General features: G+C 46.9%; 1 protein-coding gene and 1 pseudogene across 4 annotated transcripts in view; both read left to right on the top strand.

Moving 5' to 3' along the window:
• irak1 (interleukin-1 receptor-associated kinase 1) overlaps positions 1-12971 on the top strand; it is a 16032-nt gene extending 3061 nt beyond the window's left edge. Inside the window, exons 3-11 of one of the 3 annotated variants that reach the window (XM_078288412.1) lie at positions 959-1070; positions 1697-1815; positions 4499-4718; positions 5033-5101; positions 5347-5413; positions 5667-5761; positions 9488-10556; positions 11024-11122; positions 11540-12971. In XM_078288412.1, the coding sequence (XP_078144538.1) occupies positions 959-1070; positions 1697-1815; positions 4499-4718; positions 5033-5101; positions 5347-5413; positions 5667-5761; positions 9488-10556; positions 11024-11122; positions 11540-11622 (1933 nt within the window). In that variant the 3' untranslated portion in view covers positions 11623-12971. Of the gene's footprint in view, positions 1-958; positions 1071-1696; positions 1816-4498; positions 4719-5032; positions 5102-5343; positions 5414-5666; positions 5762-9487; positions 10557-11023; positions 11123-11539 lie in introns of all 3 variants that reach the window. The other 2 variants (XM_078288411.1, XM_078288413.1) reach the window with 2 other exon arrangements.
• A 1586-nt stretch (positions 12972-14557) lies between these two features.
• LOC139909341 (host cell factor 1-like) overlaps positions 14558-20000 on the top strand; it is a 41184-nt pseudogene continuing 35741 nt past the window's right edge. Inside the window, exons 1-2 of the transcript XR_013507184.1 lie at positions 14558-15071; positions 19109-19257. The product of XR_013507184.1 is annotated as a host cell factor 1-like (transcript). The remainder of the gene's footprint in view (positions 15072-19108; positions 19258-20000) is intronic.

Below are 20000 nucleotides of genomic sequence, written 5' to 3'. Positions count from 1 at the left end.
CAGCAACATGCAGCAACATGCATACAACATATAGCAACATGCATACAACATACAGCAACATGCAGCAACATGCATACAACATACAGCAACATACATACAACATACAGCAACATGCAGCAACATGCATACAACATGCGGCACTTTGCCAAAGTCATGTCAGATGGAACTCACCACACACTGACTAGGTTTACATGGACTGCAATAATCCGACTATTGACCTTATTCTAAATAAGACAATATTTCGATTAAGGTGTTTACATGAGTTGCTCATAGAATATTCCATTCATATTCCCGTTTACATGCTACAGAGCAGAGTCAGATTAATGACTGAAGACGCCCACACGACGTCCTGCGTCCGAGTCTCCCTCCGGAATGTAATCTGAAACCCTTCCTGTCATGTTGCTGCCGTGGTTTATTCCGTCATGAGTATGTAGTGTTGGGACTTCTTTTTACCGGAGGCAGCCATCTTTTCTTCTGTAAACAAGTTGGCAACACTCGCTGGAAGCTGCAGCGTGCGTCGTCTAGCAGCCGGATCGCCGTACGTGTCACGGTGCGGTTAAGGTGTTTACATGTCTACAACGCACTTCAATAATGAGACTAAGATCGGAATACTCCCCGTCTTAATTCGACTGTTGCTTATTCCGACTGTGACCTTATTCGGGTTAAGGTCATCAGAACATGCTGTTTACATGGCAGTGTGAATTCCAAACTTACAGAATGACCAAATAAAATCTGATCTGTTAGACATTTAGGTCACATGACCAGCTGCTCTTCTTCTGCAGCTTCTAAAACCCTGATGTCTCCTCCTCTCTCCTCCTCCTCTCTCCTCCTCTCTTCTCCTCTCCTCTCCTCCTCCTCCTCTCCTCTCTCCTCCTCTCCTCTCCTCTCCTCCTCTCCTCCTCCTCCTCTCCTCCTCCCTCCTCCTCTCCTCTCCTCTCTCCTCCTCTCCTCTCCTCAGGTTCAGACATCCTAACATTGTGGACTTGTTGGGTTTCAGTGCAGCAGGAGAATCTTTCTGTCTGATCTACAGCTACATGGAGAACAAATCACTGGAGGACCAGCTGCACACTGTAACACTCACACACACACACACACACACACACTGTAACAAACACACACACACACACACACACACACACACACACTGTAACACACACACACACACACACACAGTAACACTCACAGTAACACACACACACACACACACACACACACAGTAACACTCACAGTAACACACACACACACACACACACACACACACACACTGTAACACACACACGCGCACACACACACACTGTAACACACACACACACACACACTGTAACACACACACACACTGTAACACACATACACACACACACACGCAGTAACACACACACACACACACACACAGTGCTCTCAAAGTCTAAAATCAGACGGAGATAAAAACAGGAAACAAGATAAAATCCATCAGAAATGAAAAACAGTTCCTTCAAAATAAATGAGAGTGCAGCTGCAGTATCAGTACTACTGCAGTAGTATCAGTACTACTGCAGTATCAGTAGTGCTACAGTATCAGAGGGAATATGTACTTCTGTGTATTTCTACAGTCCAGTGGCGCCCTCTGTTGGTCAGAGTCAGTATCAGTACTGCAGTACCAGTACTGACTGTGTGTGTGTGTGTGTGTGTGTGTGTGTGTGTGTGTGTGCTCCTGCAGGACGGCGCCCTCTCCTGGCCCCAGAGGCTCTGTGTGGTTGAAGGAGCGTCCCGAGCGCTGCAGTTCCTCCACCGGCCTCCAGAGCCGAACGCTCCGCTGCTCCACGGAGACGTCAAGAGGTCCGACACTGTGATGTCATAATGTTAACATTCACAATGATGACAGGTCGCCGTGTCGGTCCCTGAGCTGTGTCACGGTCCTCCCGTTAAACACCTGAGGCGGTGAAACGTCGGCAGTAAAAAGCTCCGCCCTCCGCTTCGTACGAGTCGATGTACGAATGGCATTTGACAAAAATTCTTGGGTCAGTTGGTAAATGTCTGCTAACCACGTAGAGGCTGACCGGCTGACCGGCGTCATGTGACTGAAGTGACGTAAGAGCGGCCGATACATCAGTCACTAGTGACTGATGTAGTGACCTAGTGATCGATTCAGATGCATCAGTCACTAGTGATCGATTCAGATGCATCAGTCACTAGTGATCGGTTCAGATACATCAGTCTCTAGTGATCGGTTCAGATACGTCAGTCACTAGTGATCGGTTCAGATACGTCAGTCACTAGTGATCGGTTCAGATACGTCAGTCTCTAGTGATCGGTTCAGATACGTCAGTCACTAGTGATCGATTCAGATGCGTCAGTCACTAGTGATCGGTTCAGATACGTCAGTCTCTAGTGATCGGTTCAGATACGTCAGTCACTAGTGATCGGGTCAGATGCGTCAGTCACTAGTGATCGGTTCAGATACGTCAGTCTCTAGTGATCGGTTCAGATACGTCAGTCTCTAGTGATCGGTTCAGATGCGTCAGTCTCTAGTGATCGGTTCAGATGCGTCAGTCTCTAGTGATCGGTTCAGATGCGTCAGTCACTAGTGATCGGTTCAGATGCGTCAGTCTCTAGTGATCGGTTCAGATGCGTCAGTCTCTAGTGATCGGTTCAGATGCGTCAGTCACTAGTGATCGGTTCAGATGCGTCAGTCACTAGTGATCGGTTCAGATGCGTCAGTCACTAGTGATCGGTTCAGATACGTCAGTCACTAGTGATCGGTTCAGATGCGTCAGTCACTAGTGATCGGTTCAGATGCGTCAGTCACTAGTGATCGGTTCAGATGCATCAGTCACTAGTGATCGGTTCAGATGCGTCAGTCACTAGTGATCGGTTCAGATGCATCAGTCACTAGTGATCGGTTCAGATGTGTCAGTCACTAGACACTTAGGTCACATGACCAGTCCAGATGCATCAGTCTCTAGTGATCGGTTCAGATACGTCAGTCACTAGTGATCGGTTCAGATGCATCAGTCACTAGTGATCGGTTCAGATACGTCAGTCACTAGTGATCGGTTCAGATGCATCAGTCACTAGTGATCGGTTCAGATACGTCAGTCACTAGTGATCGGTTCAGATGCATCAGTCACTAGTGATCGGTTCAGATACGTCAGTCACTAGTGATCGGTTCAGATGCGTCAGTCACTAGTGATCGGTTCAGATGTGTCAGTCACTAGACACTTAGGTCACATGACCAGTCCAGATGCATCAGTCACTAGTGATCGGTTCAGATACGTCAGTCACTAGTGATCGGTTCAGATACGTCAGTCTCTAGTGATCGGTTCAGATACGTCAGTCACTAGTGATCGGTTCAGATACGTCAGTCTCTAGTGATCGGTTCAGATGCGTCAGTCACTAGTGATCGGTTCAAATACGTCAGTCACTAGTGATCGGTTCAGATACGTCAGTCACTAGACACTTAGGTCACATGACCAGTCCAGATGCATCAGTCACTAGTGATCGGTTCAGATACGTCAGTCACTAGACACTTAGGTCACATGACCAGTCCAGATGCATCAGTCACTAGTGATCGGTTCAGATACGTCAGTCTCTAGTGATCGGTTCAGATGCATCAGTCACTAGTGATCGGTTCAGACGCGTCAGTCACTAGTGATCGGTTCAGATACGTCAGTCACTAGTGATCGGTTCAGACGCGTCAGTCACTAGTGATCGGTTCAGATACGTCAGTCTCTAGTGATCGGTTCAGACGCGTCAGTCACTAGTGATCGGTTCAAATACGTCAGTCACTAGTGATCGGTTCAGATACGTCAGTCTCTAGTGATCGGTTCAGATGCGTCAGTCACTAGTGATCGGTTCAGATACGTCAGTCTCTAGTGATCGGTTCAGATACGTCAGTCTCTAGTGATCGGTTCAGATACGTCAGTCACTAGTGATCGGTTCAGATGCGTCAGTTGCTAGACACTTAGGTCACATGACCAGTCCAGATGCATCAGTCACTAGTGATCGGTTCAGATACGTCAGTCACTAGACACTTAGGTCACATGACCAGTCCAGACGCATCAGTCACTAGTGATCGGTTCAGATGCGTCAGTCACTAGTGATCGGTTCAGATGTGTCAGTCACTAGTGATCGGTTCAGATGTGTCAGTCACTAGTGATCGGTTCAGATGTGTCAGTCACTAGTGATCGGTTTGGGGATAATCAGAAAACGGCTAATGAGGAGGAAATCTCAGCTGGAGTGGAACCAGATGGACGTTCAGTCTGAAGATCAGACTGTTGACTTCTGGGATCCAGATCAGATTCTGAGGCGAGCGGCCCGACCCTCACGTTAACCCTCACCGTACCTGTTACCGTAGCAACTGATCTGTCCAAACCTGAAGCACAGACTGTCATCGCAAAAACTGATGTTTTCAACAGAAGGAACAGAAGACAATATCTGAAGCTGACTTCTGTCTGTCTGTCTCTCTCTCTCTCTCTCCATCTGTCTGTCTGTCTCTTTCTCTCTCTCTCTGTCTGTCCAGCTCTAACATCCTGTTGGACCGGTTCCTGGTTCCTAAGCTGGCGGACTTCGGTCTGGCTCGGTTCTGTCGCGGTCCCCGCGGCGGCGGCGGCAGCTCGGCGGTTCAGACGGCGTCGGTGGGGAAGACGGCCACAGTCAGAGGAACGCTGGCCTACCTCCCGGACGAGTACGTCCAGAACGGAGAGCTGGGAACCGCCGTCGACGTCTACAGCTTCGGAGTGGTGAGACGCAGCGGGGGCTGATGGGAAACGTAGTCTGTTGTTTAACAAAGATTTTGAGAACGGGTGTGATGTTCTCCACATACTTAACAACGTAGGTGATCATCTGGAAGAGCGAGTCAACTCAGGCTGTGAGATGTTTACTTTACTTTATGTACGCTGCTTTACTTTAAAAAACTCAGGGAATGAGTTCTTGGACAAAAAACATTAGTAAAACATTCCTCTGTAGTAAAACTACCAAAGTGAGTTGTACACAAACCCATACAGTGTGTGTGTGTGTGTGTGTGTGTGTGTGTGTGTGTGTGTGTGGTTTTCAGGTGTTGTTGGAGGTGCTGACTGGTCGTCGAGCCCTGGAGACAGACAGGCAGTCTAGAGACATTTACCTGGTGAGAACACACACACACACACACACACACACACTCAGAATCGCTTTGATGTCCAGTTCAGATAAGATATTTTACGATCGCCGCTAAAGCATTTATTCAACAAATGTGTTTCCATCGCTGTTTACAGAATGAGTTTAACGACAAAAAGCTTCTCAGCCTCAAGTGAAAGTAAAGATATTTTGTAAGTGCTGTCAGTAGTCCAGGAGCAGGAGGAGTCAGTGATGATCATGTTGTTCCTGCAGAAGGACTTGGTGCTGGAGGTGGAGGACGCTGCGCTGTGGAGGAACCAGCTGGACCCCCGGCTCCACACAGGTCAGTGTGTGTGTGTGTGTGTGTGTGTGTGTGTGTGACCATGTGCTCCAACAGAGGACATGGTCATTTCGACGTTCACTTGGTTGGTCAGATTACACATCACAGTACAAACGTGTGTTCATGCCGTGTGCCTGGCATGTGTGTTTGTAGCATGTTTTGGGGTGTTGGTGGTGTGTCTGTGTTCATGCCCTGTTCATGGCATATATGACTCTGTGTCTGTGACTCTGTGTCTGTGACTCTGTCTGTGTTGCAGGTGGTGCTGCAGAGCCTCCTGGCTGTATGGACATGGCCGCTCTCGCCTGTCGATGTCTGAACAAGAGGAGGAAGAAGAGACCTGCCATGACCGAGGTGTGTGTGCGTGTGTGTTTGTTTGTGTTTGTGTGTGTGTTTGTGTGTGTGTTTGTGTTTGTGTGTGTGTGTGGTTGTGTGTGTGTGTGTGTGTGTGTGTGTGTGTGTGTGTGTGGTTGAGTGAGTATTGTTGTTCTACCATCTTGACAGGGTCCAAAGTTAACTTTCTGGCTGACCTGCCGGTCGCTGGTAGATGAAACAATTTACCAGCCAGACAGATTTTTTACCAGCCAAAAATAATAAATTGCTTTTTACTATTGCAATTTGCTATTATTACTATTTAGCATGTCATCTTGGTCTCATATGCGATTCTCAATCAATATTATAGTAGTGTGCAGTAATAATAGTAGTAACATTAACTGTATGCAGAAATATTAATTAAACTGTTTCAACACTAAAGTGTAACACATTTGAATTAATACATTCAGTGGTATTTGCCTTTAAGTGCAAGAAGGATCATTTATTAAGGAGTTTGAGAATATAACAATTATAGAGGAATTAACAGTAACAAGTAAAAATAAGTAAAGGCCCATTCACATCTAGAACGATAACTATAAAGATAACTATAACTATAAAAAGATTTAAATCGTTCTCAGTAAACAGAATGTCTGTGTTCACACTACAACTGTAACTATAAAAACATCCAAAACGACAACTAGAACTATATTGTTGGTTCCATCTCAGAGACAACGATAAAACATTTTCAACCAATCAAACTAAAGTTCTACAAAGAAGGGATGGAGAGTTCAGTAGTTCCCTGCAGTGACGGAGCTGCTGAGGAACTGATGACAGAAGTCCAGAGGAACAAAGACCATCGCCTCGAAAAATGTTGAACAGAAACGTGACGAACCGGTCGGGATGGGAACAGCTCTTGGGATTAGCGGTAAGGCTGTTTACTGACCTGGAAGCTCGTTAAATCGCTACCTTTTGCTAGCATGATGCTAAGAAAATAGCATAATCTCTTGGCCAACCTGACCGCAAATATGCTATCATCCTGTTTTCAATATGACCGGGAGGGAACAACAGAGCCCTCCAGCATCCTGTTGAACCCGTTCAGCCACGGTGACGTTCAGGTGTTTCTCTCAACACGGCTACAGGAGACTTTACTCTCTGATCCACAGTAGATGTGTTCAGAGTCTCCTGCTGGTAAAGAAATGAACAGCTTCACTTGGTGACCATTAGTACCGTTAGCTCTCATATAAACAAAGCACAATAATGTTATGAAAGCTCCATAAAAGAGCATTATTATCTGCCATCTCCTGTCTCTTTTGCGGCAATGCATGAACCCAAATCCTTCGGCTGTGTCGTTATTTACTTTAGAGCGAGTAAAATAAAAGCACTTCGGTAAAGTCATCATGCTCCATTTTTTCTCTGAATATTCGGCGCTGATATCGTTGCAGTGTGAACGCTTGAGCGACAGCATATCGTTATAGTTTATAGTTATCTTTATAGTTGCCGCTCTACGTGTGAATGGGCCTTAACAGTAATAAGTTCAGAGTCATAGTTCATAGTAATAGAATAGTAGAACCAAGATGTTCTCCAATTTCATAGTTGTAGTGCCAATAACGAAGGAATTGCCTCTGTGCTTTTCCTTTGCGTTAACACGACACACACTACAGAACATGACCCCCCTCCTTAAACTCCAGCCATGTTCTTGGAGCAGCTGAATCATTGTGTCGCCGCCTCTCACAGAATTTCCTCTGATAGTTTCGGTGGATGAGACGAGGAGGGGGCGAGGGTGGCAGCAGCGGTCTCTTCGGCCTGAAGTTCGCTTGTTTTCTGTCTCATTCCTGGGGGCTCCACTCCCACAGTAAATCTCCACATGGCTGGGTTTGTTTCAGCTGCCCGGATGACAACAAGTACCTCACGTAACAAAAAAATTGCGCGGTTTGATGACTGACGTACTGCTCACGACACGCAGCACGGCAGATCTAGCAGACTGAAGTGACAGCAAACCAGCAGCTTTCTCCAGTGCGTGTAAGAAATTCATTTTTTTCTACCGGCCAGAGTGTTGGGTGGTCTCTATAATTTACTCGCCAAAGACTAAATTTACCCGCATTTGGCGACTGGCGAGTGTTAATTTTGGACCCTGCATCTTGATATTTATACTGAACAAAAATATAAATGCAACACTTTTGGTTTTGCTCCCATTTTTCATGAGTTGAAATAAAAGATCTAAGACTTTTTCTATGCACGCAAAATACTTATTTCTCTCAAATTTTGTTCACAAATGTGTTTAAATCCGTGTTAGTGAGCACTTCTCCTTTGCCAAGATAATCCATCCACCTGACAGGTGTGGCATATCAAGGTGCTGATTAAACAGCATGATTATTGCACAGGTGTGCCTTGGGCTGGTCACAATAAAAAGCCACTCTAAAATGTGCAGTTTTATCACACAACACAATGCCACAGATGTCGCAAGTTTTGAGGGAGCGTGCAGTTGGCATGCTGACTGCAGGAATGTCCACCAGAGCCGTTGCCCGTGAATTGATTGTTCATTTCACTACCATAAGCCGTCTCCAATGTCGTTTCCGAGAATTTGGCAGTACATCCGACCGGCCTCACAACCGCAGACCACGTGTAACCACGCCAGCCCAGGACCTCCACATCCGGCTTCTTCACCTGCGAGATCGTCTGAGACCGGCCACCCGGACAGCTGATGCAACAGTTGGTTTGCAAAACCAAAGAATTTCTGCACAAACTGTCAGAAACTGTCTCAGGGCTCATCTGCGTGCTCGTCATCCTCACCGGGGTCTCGACCTGACTACAGTTCGTCGTCGTAACCGACTTGAGTGGGCAAATGCTCACCTTCGATGGCGTCTGGCACTTTGGAGAAGTGTTCTCTTCACAGATGAATCCCGGTTTTCACGGTACCGGGCAGATGGCAGACAGCGTGTATGGCGTCGTGTGGGCGAGCGGTTTGCTGATGTCAACGTTGTGAACAGAGTGCCCCATGGTGGCGGTGGGGTTATGGTATGGGCAGGCATAAGCTACGGACAACGAACACAGGTGCGTTTTATTGATGACAAATTGAATGCACAGAGATACCGTGACGAGATCCTGAGGCCCATTGTCGTTCCATTCATCCACCGCCATCACCTCATGTCGCAGCATGATGATGCACGGCCCCGTGTTGCAAGGATCTGTACACAGTTCCTGGAAGCTGAAAACATCCCAGTTCTTGCACGGCCTGCAGACTCACCAGACATGTCACCCACTGAGCATGTTCGGGACGCTCTGGATCGGCGTGTACGACAGCGAGTTCCACTTCCTGCCGATATCCAGCAGCTTCTCACAGCCGCTGAAGAGGAGTGGACCGACACTCCACAGGCCACAATCAACCTGATCAACTCTATGTGAAGGAGATGAGTCGCACTGCATGAGGCAAATGGTGCTCACACCAGATACTGACTGGGTTTCAAAAAATGCATATCTGTAGCCCGAGTCATGTGAGATCCATAGTTCAGTGACTAATAAATGTCTTTTTTCAAGATAAAACTGCACATTTTAGAGGCTTGTCAAGACTATTTTTACTGACTTTTTTTTTTTTTTATACTCATAACAGACAGGTTGGTAGTACAGTGCTTCACAGAGGACACACAACATAAATAAGATAAATTCAAGAGTTAAAACTACGAGAGTAAAAACATGGCAGGAAGTCCTCAGGGACCCTGTCTGGGCCCGGAGACTTTTCATCTGTTCTCATGGTTCATGTTCTCCTCGCAGGTGTTTGACAAACTCCAAGAGATCCACAACATTTTGAAGAAAACCACCAGCTGCTCCTCCATCTGCGGCACCTCCTTCCCAGTTCCTCCTCATCCTCCTCTTCATCACCCCCCCCAGTTGTTCCCCAGACCCCCCCAGTCCCTGGAGTCCAGTATAGGATCTCTGTCCCAGCAGATGTCCAGACTGGGGCCTCTGGAAGACACCTACCCACCCCTCTCCTCCTCCTCTTTCTCCTCCTCTTCCTCCCTCACTCCTCCTCACCCGCTCCACTCCTCCTTCTCCCTCCCCTCATCCTCCTCCCATCCCTCTCTCTCTTCCTGCTCCCTCCCCACTTTTTCTTCCTCCTCTTCATCATTCGCTGGTCCGTGTGAAAGCGATGAGAGTCAGGGCTTCTCCCAGTACAACGCTCCCTCCCAGTTCTCTGGACCTACTGGGAACCAGTATAGACCTCCCAGTCAACCTAATGGGACACATCATAGGTCTTTATCTCCATCTACCAGACAGCAGTATAACAGTCCCAGTGGGTCTACTGAAAACCAGCCCACTGAGTCTCAGTACAACCCTCCCTGTGTTCCCAGTGGAAACCAGTGTAACTTTCCTCCCCAGCCCAGCAGGACCAGTACCAGTGATAGGTTCGGGTCCCCGAGTCGTGCGCCCTCTGGTGGAGGGTTTTGTACTGGGAGCCTCAGAGGGTCTCCAGCCGGACCAGCAGGGACCCACAGTAAACCTCATCATGGAGTTTTACCAGGGCCAGACACAGCGGGGCGAACCAGAGCCGGGGCCACAGCAGGTACAGGAGCTGTGGAGCACCCTGGGGCCCAAACTGGGTCTGCTGCAGGGACCAACCCAGGGAACTACCAAGGGAACTACCAAGGGCCCAACCATAGGACCTACCAGGGGCCCTCTCCTGGACCCAGTGCTGGTACCTGCCCTACATCCCACCAACAGGTCCATCAGGGGATGTGCGGTACTTCAGGAGCCTTCCATGGGAACTACCCAGGGCCCTACGGTATCCCAGAAGGCCCCTCTCCTGCAGGGTCACTACGGTCCTTCTCCCCAGGGCCTTCAGGTAGATGCAGCAGACCAGACTGGGGTCCATCATTACTGGACTGGGATTAGGACAAATATGTGTGGGACTAGGAGTAGGACTGGTTTGTGTGGAATAGGAATTAGGACTGGGATCAGGACTAGTCTGTTTTATACCTGGATTAGGACTGGGATCAGGACTAGTCTGTATTGTAGCTGGATTAGGACTGGGATCAGGACTAGTCTGTATTGTAGCTGGATTAGGACTGGGATCAGGACTAGTCTGTATTGTAGCTGGATTAGGACTGGGATCAGGACTAGTCTGCAGGTTAATGACTGATTTTCATTTTCCAAATGTTTCAGTCTGTCTCCTTGAGTTACATATTGTTAAAGATTGTGAAATATGTCATTATGTGGTCTGTCTGTCTGTCTGTCTGTCTGTCTGTCTGTCTGTCTGTCTGTCTGTCTGTCTGTCTGTCTGTCTGTCCGTCTGTCCGTCTGTCCCTCCAGTCCAGATGAATCCCTGTAAGCAGCGTTTCCTGGTGAAGAAGACTCTGTATGAGGAAGGCAGGATCCAAACCCCGGAGCTGCTGTCCTCTGATGATCTCTGTAGGTCAAACACACTGACAGACAGACACATTAAAGCTGTGGACCGACCGGATGATTTTAACACACATTCTGAACCTGATGTGAGTCTCGGGCCTCAGATCTTCCTGTGGTCTGAACGGTTCCAGACCGCGACTCTGGCTGTTTGATTCGACTTTTCCCGACATGTTAGATTTAGTCGCTCAGTCTGGTTTTCCTGCAGTGAAGCTACAGACTGAAATCTGAGACTGACACTGACACACTGATCTCATCTCATGTCTTCTTTTATCTCTTCTAATATCTCAACTCTTTTGTCTTTCTGTCAGAAATATCTCATATTTCATATCTCATTGTATATCATCTCATGCTATATCCCATCTCCTCCTAATTGTATATTTCCTCAACCATCTCATCTCATATCTCATGTGTCTGTCTTGTCAGATGCAGTCAGGAGCTCTGAGCGGATCACAGGACCAGAGGAGAGCGATGAACTGGATTACCTGCCTGCTCAACCCAACAACTGACTGACTGCTGTACTGACCGGTTAACTGACTGGTTTGCCGACTGACTGCAGGACAAAATGCACATGCGCTGAGCAGTGTGACAGTCACACGGCCGCTCCTCATACTAAAGGCCCAAATCTTCACTGTTTAAATTCACAATATTTCAGTCAGAATTAAACACTGTTCTAATTTTTACTGGATCACAACTATCTGATGAATGTTAAACCTTCATAGTTTGAACAGAAGATTCAGATCTGAACACACTGGGAAGCTCCCAGTGCTGCCAGTAGGAGACTGGTTATAATGAGTTAAAGCTTCTCTGTGATTCATTTTATCCATCAGTATATTACTGTCAAATGAATATTCCTAAACAGCTGATTGTTCTCCTCCATCTCACTCTAGTAGTGTTAGTTCTAGTGTTTCTCCACATGAAGACTACATTTCCCATCAGCCCCGTTGCTTCCTGCCCCCCCCCCCTCCCCCTCCCTGAAGAGGATCAACATGTTGGAAGTGATTTCTCCATCTTCCTTTCCCTCCTTCCACCATCTGCTGCCAGAAACTCTTTCAGCTTTATCTCCGTCTGCTCTGGAAGAACAGAAGAAGAACCTCTTCCTGTTTTGTGCCGTAAAGATCCAGCAGATTTCCCTCCAGATCCACCAGGTGGAGAAACTATGGAGGATGTTTACTGTCATCATACTGATGACTACAGTGATGTGCTGATGGTTTATGGATGATAGAATGAAACACAGAGCAGCTTTAAATAAGAGTGAAGGTGTTTCCTTGATGTTGGCAGTCAGCTGTAGATCAAACAGGTTCAGTGTTTCTCCACTACACTAAAAATCCACAGGCTTCCACATTCATCAGTCAGCCTTCAACGGCATATGATATCAAACACACACACACACACACACACACACACACGCATCAGACAGGCTTCATACAGCACTGCTCTTCACAAACAACCACACCAAAGATTTTCAGTTTTACAGGAAGGTACCTGCATGTATATTATTACTCGCATCACTCACTGCAAGTGTTACATGATTAGAAAGATTATTGGTATGCTCAACATGTCAGATAATGCTATATTTATTTGTGTCTGTGTTAATTTTGATATTAATAGATAAAATTGTATTACTTGTCATTACCTTTGATAAATACAGTATTTAAAATGTGTGTGTGTTCATCCTGCTTGCTTGGAGTCCAGACACTTTCTCTTCACCGTCATTTCATCCAGCTGATCTGGGGTCAGCAGGGTTCAACTACCCTGCCTGAGTGTCCCTGAGCAAGACGCTGATCCCGACCAGACTGCATCAGCTCAGATGTGCCTTACTGTTTTCACATTGCTCAATAAACATATGAAACTTAAAGCCTGCAGACTGCTTCTGTCATGTTGGACCGTGTGTGTGTGTGTGTGTGTGTGTGTGTGTGTGTGTGGGTGTGGGGTGGGGGGGAGTGTCTGTATACAGGCTGGTGGTCGGTGAAGTTGGCGAGAAAATGGCGTCTTCCTGGGCGGCATGAGAAGATGTTTGTTTTTTAAAAGCTGCAACCTTCCGGGCTTTTACCTCTTAACGTAGCATCCATTTCCACACTTTTAATATAATTTACAGCTATTACCGAGTAAGTATTGTGTAAAGAATAAAACATTATTTTTGTGTTATCGTGACAGGCAACGGTACGGCGCCGCCATTTTTCTTGAGGGAAGACAACAAACGCTAGCCTTGCTAATGCTAACTAAAGTTAGCTAACTGTTGAGATGCCAGTATTTCCCCAAAACAGCAATGCAGCAGCTTTGTTAATGTGTCCCCGTTACTTAACGTTAGTCTGACCCGCACTTGTAATATGTGGCAGTTTGCCTTCTTGGTAAATCAACAGAAAAAGGTTACGTTAGCCTTGAATTTCCCCATCTAGCCAGCTAACGCCAACGACGTTAAGTTAGTAACGTTTGTTAGCCTAACATGCTAACAGTACCGGTGGCTGTTTGAGTGGCTACAGGTAACTTAAAAATGAGGCTATCTGTAAATGGTTGTCTATGTGGCGAATGAGGAGATGTAACGTTAAATTCATTTCCACACCCATGTAAATACAACAGCGTTAATGTTGTTACGGTATTCAGTTCACACACAGCTTAAAGTTGGCTAGCACTAACGCTAGTTGCGTTAACTACAGAGAAAGTGTTACCGCTAGCCAATCGTTAAAACAAGCTAATGGCAGCTGCTACCTGGTTAGCACTAGCTGCTAGAAAAGCTAGCAACTACTAACATTTGTTTTACTTGTGAAAATGGCGACGAATGGCAGGAGGCATCACCAGACTGCAGTCTGTCTGTTCCCTGCGGCACTGAACAGCATAAAGAAGTGATTCACTGGATTGCATTGGAGCAAATTATCTTGGGCAAAATAAAAGTTTGCTTTTTACAATTTCCTGTGGTGTTGCTTGCTATCTGCCTGTGTATGTGGCTAACTAATGAGCTCATCGATTACCGAACTGATACAATATAAATATATAACCTATATGAAACAGTGAGATGCTGCATGGTCAGTAACGATAGCTCAGCTTTATTGAATGAAACACACTTGGTCGTTGGCAGGGTTTGGAAACAGAAGTTAGCGTTAGCCGCCTGTTTTGTTGCTGCCATTTTCATGCAGCAGTTTGTTTAGGTTGGTGGCTGCTAACAGCAAGATGGCGGCTCCCATCACAGCGCACTGACCCGCTGCTGTGGATATTTAGCCGCACGTTTCAAACACCCAGAGTGTTAGTGAGAGTGAGCAGCAGCAGCCGAGCAGCTGCGGGCCGGAGGAGCTGATGTGCATTTATATCGCGGCTGATCTGCGCTTGTCTGGCCGGCCGGCGTTTATACAGCTTTTCTGCATCGGGCTAAAATGGCGGCTCCCATGGATTTCGTGCTGCAGTAACTTGGATAGCTAACGCTGCTTTAGGCATCTGGCTAACAACATAAACAGATGAGAGGATGGAAGTCAGGGAACACTGTTTGTTCTTGCTGCACTAAATGAAATAAAATATTACTGAAAATGAGGCGCACGAGTTTTTGACTGCTGATCACTGCACACAGGAAACTTAATTTTAATCCAGGTAGCTAACTAGCTAGGTTCTCTGTTAGCTGGCTAGTTAGCCCTCTTGGCAGAACTGAAGCCAGATTAGCAGGGCTAACGCTAGCCCCGTTAGCCCGAGCTGCAGGACGCCAGCAGACTGTCTGTTGACATCAGTACTATCGACTGAACTCTTTTCTCCCTCACGAGGAACGTGAACTCGGACCCGGACAGCAGCGTCATGGCCTCCGGCCCGCCGGGCCCCGCGGTGCTGCAGCCCCGGTGGAAGCGCGTGCAGGGCTGGACCGGCCCGGTGCCGCGGCCCCGGCACGGACACCGAGCCGTGGCGATCAAGGAGCTGATGGTTGTGTTCGGTGGAGGGAATGAAGGGATTGTGGACGAGCTTCACGTTTACAACACAGGTAAGGCTTTATGATCCCGTGCGTACAGAAACTGAATCAGTTTAAACTGTGTGTTGCTGAGGGAGCATAGCTAACAATGCTGCTAATGTAGCTGGCTGCTGTAAGCTAACGTCACCAACACTAGCCATGTTGTTCTGCAACAAGCCAACTAAAGTAATGTGTTCTGATTCACCTTTATCTTGTCCCGAAGAAATGCGCGCAAAGCACTTACATTAATACACAATCATGGATGATTATTATTAAATAACTCGGGGGTTGATGGGGAGTGAAACTAATAGCTAGTTAGCTGTGGATCAGATGAACGCTAATGAAGCTGCTGCTAACCAGCATGCTAACATGTACATGTTAGCCAGCAGGCTAGCTAACAGCCGCTGTGACAGAAATACAAAGAGAAATGGCGCGTTTTATTGAAAACATTGCTGACGTCACATAGCCACGCCCCTCCGCTGCTGTAGCAGAAGAGATGGACTCAGCAGGAAGAAAATACAAACAGATGAAATGTCAAACCATAAATAAAGACAACAGACTTGGAGCAGAAACACTGAACTGCAGTTTGTTTGGATCAGAACTTTTTCATATTAAAGATCCACTTTAAAAGAAGCAGAACGAGTCTGAAGGAAGCTCAGCTGAGGAGGTTTTACTATTTAGTTATGATTCAGTTTCTAATTATACATGAACTTGAGGATCAAGATCAATAAATAAATACTTTTGTGTAATGTATAAATATTAAAGTAGTGATATCTTTGGATGTTCAAGGCAAGAGTCAGTAAGAGTCTTTCAGTGGCCACAAAACATCCAGCAGCACTCAGGTGATCTGCAGTATAAAGTCTGTCACTGTACAGTTAGTACAGTTAGTACAGTGTCACTGTACAGTTAGTACAGTTAGTACAGTGTCACTGTACAGTTAGTACAGTCACTGTACAGTTAGTGTCACTGTACAGTTAGTACAGTGTCACTGTACAGTTAGTACAGTCACTGTACAGTTAGTGTCACTGTACAGTTAGTACAGTTAGTACAGTGTCACTGTACAGTTAGTACAGTGACACTGTACAGTTAGTACAGTTAGTACAGTGTCACTGTACAGTTAGTACAGTGTCACTGTACAGTTAGTACAGTCACTGTACAGTTAGTACAGTTAGTACAGTGTCACTGTACAGTTAGTACAGTTAGTGTCACTGTACAGTTAGTGTCACTGTACAGTTAGTGTCACTGTACAGTTAGTACAGTTAGTGTCACTGTACAGTTAGTGTCACTGTACAGTTAGTACAGTGAGGAGCAGCTAGGAGGAGCAGCCAGGAGGAGCAGCTCAGGAGGAGCAGCCAGGAGGAGTAGCCAGGAGGAGTAGCTCAGGAGGAGCAGCTCAGGAGGAGCAGCCAGGAGGAGTAGCCAGGAGGAGTAGCCAGGAGGAGTAGCCAGGAGGAGTAGCCAGGAGGAGCAGCTCAGGAGGAGCAGCCAGGAGGAGTAGCCAGGAGGAGTAGCTCAGGAGGAGCAGCTCAGGAGGAGCAGCCAGGAGGAGCAGCCAGGAGGAGCAGCTCAGGAGGAGCAGTGGATTAGAAGCCTCATGTTAACTTTTGACCATTAAAAACGATCAAGTTACTGTTTATAAATCCTGTTCCTAACAGCAGAGAGGAATGTTAAGTTTCACTTTAGTTTTCACAGCAGGAGACTGAGTTCAGTCTGCTGTCTGGTTCGGTACTGAAACCCGGTTCCACTAAGGCACCGGTTCCCATACGACCGGTTCCTACCGGACCGGACCGCAACGCAGATTTCGGTGCCGCTTGAAAATACAATGAGCTGCAGATGGAAAGCTCCGCCCCTCTGTGCTGTTAGCATCCCAAACTGTTCTGTACAGAACCGCCTACCAGACGGCTCCGTGGCTCCGACCTTCACCCGTCCTCCAGGTCTGAGTGTCAGGAAGAAGGTTCCATCGCCTAACCCTAAACCAGACCCTGACCCAGACCCTGACCCAAACCCTGACCCAGACCCTGACCCAGACCAGCCTCTGTGCAGGAAACACTGTCGGTGTTATGTAAAGTTTAGCCTTAATATTTCAGTTTCACTTGAATTTGACTCAATGTGTTGTTTTGTCGTTCCTCATGTTGTTCCTCATGTTGTTCCTCATGTTGTTCCTCATGTTGTTCCTCATGTCGTTCCTCATGTTGTTCCTCATGTTGTTCCTCATGTTTTTTCTAATGTTCCTCATTTCGTTCCTCATGTTTTTTCTAATGTTCCTCATGTCGTTCTCATGTCGTTCCTCATGTCGTTCTCATGTCGTTCCTCATGTCGTTCTCATGTCGTTCCTCATGTCGTTCTCATATCGTTCCTCATGTCGTTCTCATGTCGTTCCTCATGTCGTTCTCATGTCGTTCCTCATGTCGTTCCTCGTGTCGTTCTCATGTCGTTCCTCATGTCATTCTCATGTCATTCCTCATGTCGTTCTCATGTTCCTCGTGTCGTTCCTCATGTCGTTCTCATGTCGTTCCTCGTGTCGTTTCTAATGTTCCTCATGTTGTTCCTCATGTCGTTCTCATGTTGTTCCTCATGTCGTTCCTCGTGTCGTTCTCATGTCGTTCCTCATGTCATTCTCATGTCATTCCTCATGTCGTTCTCATGTTCCTCGTGTCGTTCCTCATGTCGTTCTCATGTCGTTCTCATGTCGTTCCTCGTGTCGTTTCTAATGTTCCTCATGTTGTTCCTCATGTTGTTCCTCATGTTTTTTTCTAATGTTCCTCATTTCGTTCCTCATGTTTTTTCTAATGTTCCTCATGTTGTTCCTCATGTCGTTCCTCGTGTCGTTCCTCGTGTCGTTCTCATGTCGTTCCTCGTGTCGTTCCTCATGTCGTTCTCATGTCGTTCTCATGTCGTTCCTCGTGTCGTTCCTCGTGTCGTTTCTAATGTTCCTCATGTTGTTCCTCATGTTGTTCCTCATGTTTTTTTCTAATGTTCCTCATTTCGTTCCTCATGTTTTTTCTAATGTTCCTCATGTTGTTCCTCATGTTGTTCCTCATGTTTTTTTCTAATGTTCCTCATTTCGTTCCTCATGTTTTTTCTAATGTTCCTCATGTTGTTCCTCATGTCGTTCCTCGTGTCGTTCCTCGTGTCGTTCTCATGTCGTTCCTCATGTTGTTCCTCATGTCGTTCCTCGTGTCGTTCTCATGTCGTTCCTCATGTTGTTCCTCATGTTGTTCCTCGTGTCGTTCCTCATGTCGTTCTCATGTCGTTCTCATGTCGTTCCTCGTGTCGTTTCTAATGTTCCTCATGTCGTTCCTCATGTTTTTTCTAATGTTTCTCATGTTTCTAACATTGTTCCTCGTGACGTTCCTCGTGTCGTTCCTCATGTCGTTCCTCATGTTTTTTCTAATGTTTCTCATGTTGTTTCTAACATCGTTCCTCATGTCGTTCCTCATGTCGTTCCTCGTGTCGTTCCTCGTGTCGTTCCTCGTGTCGCTCCTCGTGTTGTTCTCATGTCGTTCCTCGTGACGTTCCTCGTGTCGTTCCTCATGTCGTTCTCATGTCGTTCCTCGTGTCGTTCTCATGTCGTTCCTTGTGACGTTCCTCGTGTCGTTCCTTGTGTCGTTCTCATGTCGTTCCTCGTGTCGTTCCTCGTGTCGTTCTCATGTCGTTCCTTGTGTCGTTCCTCGTGTCGTTCCTCGTGTCGTTCTCATGTCGTTCCTCATGTCGTTCCTCGTGTTGTTCCTCGTGTTGTTCCTCGTGTCGTTCCTCATGTCATTCTCATGTCGTTCCTCATGTCGTTCTCATGTTCCTCGTGTCGTTCCTCATGTCGTTCTCATGTCGTTCCTCGTGTCGTTTCTAATGTTCCTCGTGTCGTTCCTCATGTTTTTTCTAATGTTTCTCATGTTTCTAACATCGTTCCTCGTGTCGTTCTCGTGTCGTTCTCGTGTCGTCCTCGTGTCGTTCCTCATGTCGTTCTCATGTCGTTCTCATGTCGTTCCTCATGTCGTTCTCATGTCGTTCCTCATGTCGTTCCTCATGTCGTTCTCATGTCGTTCTCATGTCGTTCTCATGTCGTTCCTCAGCGACTAACCAGTGGTTCATCCCGGCGGTGCGCGGTGACGTTCCTCCTGGCTGCGCCGCCTACGGCTTCGTCTGCGACGGAACCAGACTGCTGGTGTTCGGAGGAATGGTGGAGTACGGAAAATACAGCAACGACCTGTATGAGCTGCAGGTACACACTACACACACACACTACACACACACACTACACACACTCACTACACACACACTACACACACTCACTACACACACACTACACACACACTCAACACACACTCACTACACACACACTACACACACACACTCACTACACACACACTACACACACACACACTCAACACACACACTCAACACACACACACTCAACACACTCACTACACACACACTCAACACACTCACTACACACACACTCAACACACTCACTACACACACACTACACACACACACTCAACACACACACACTCAACACACACACACTACACACACACACTCAACACACACTCAACACACACTCACTACACACACACACTCAACACACTCACTACACACACACTACACACACACACTCAACACACACTCACTACACACACACTACACACACACTCTCAACACACACACACTACACACACACTCAACACACACTCAACACACACACACTCAACACACACACACACACTACACACACACACTCAACACACACACACTCAACACACACACACACACTCTCAACACACACACACTACACACACACACTCAACACACACTCAACACACACACACTCAACACACTCAACACACACACACTCAACACACACACACTCAACACACACACACTCAACACACACACACTCAACACACACTCAACACACACACACTCAACACACACTCAACACACACACACACACACTCAACACAC

Source organism: Centroberyx gerrardi, chromosome 14 (genome assembly GCF_048128805.1).
Source record: "Centroberyx gerrardi isolate f3 chromosome 14, fCenGer3.hap1.cur.20231027, whole genome shotgun sequence".
Classification (NCBI taxonomy): domain Eukaryota; kingdom Metazoa; phylum Chordata; class Actinopteri; order Beryciformes; family Berycidae; genus Centroberyx; species Centroberyx gerrardi.
Note: the sequence above shows the minus strand (reverse complement) of the source record. Positions and strands in the feature narration are given on the sequence as shown.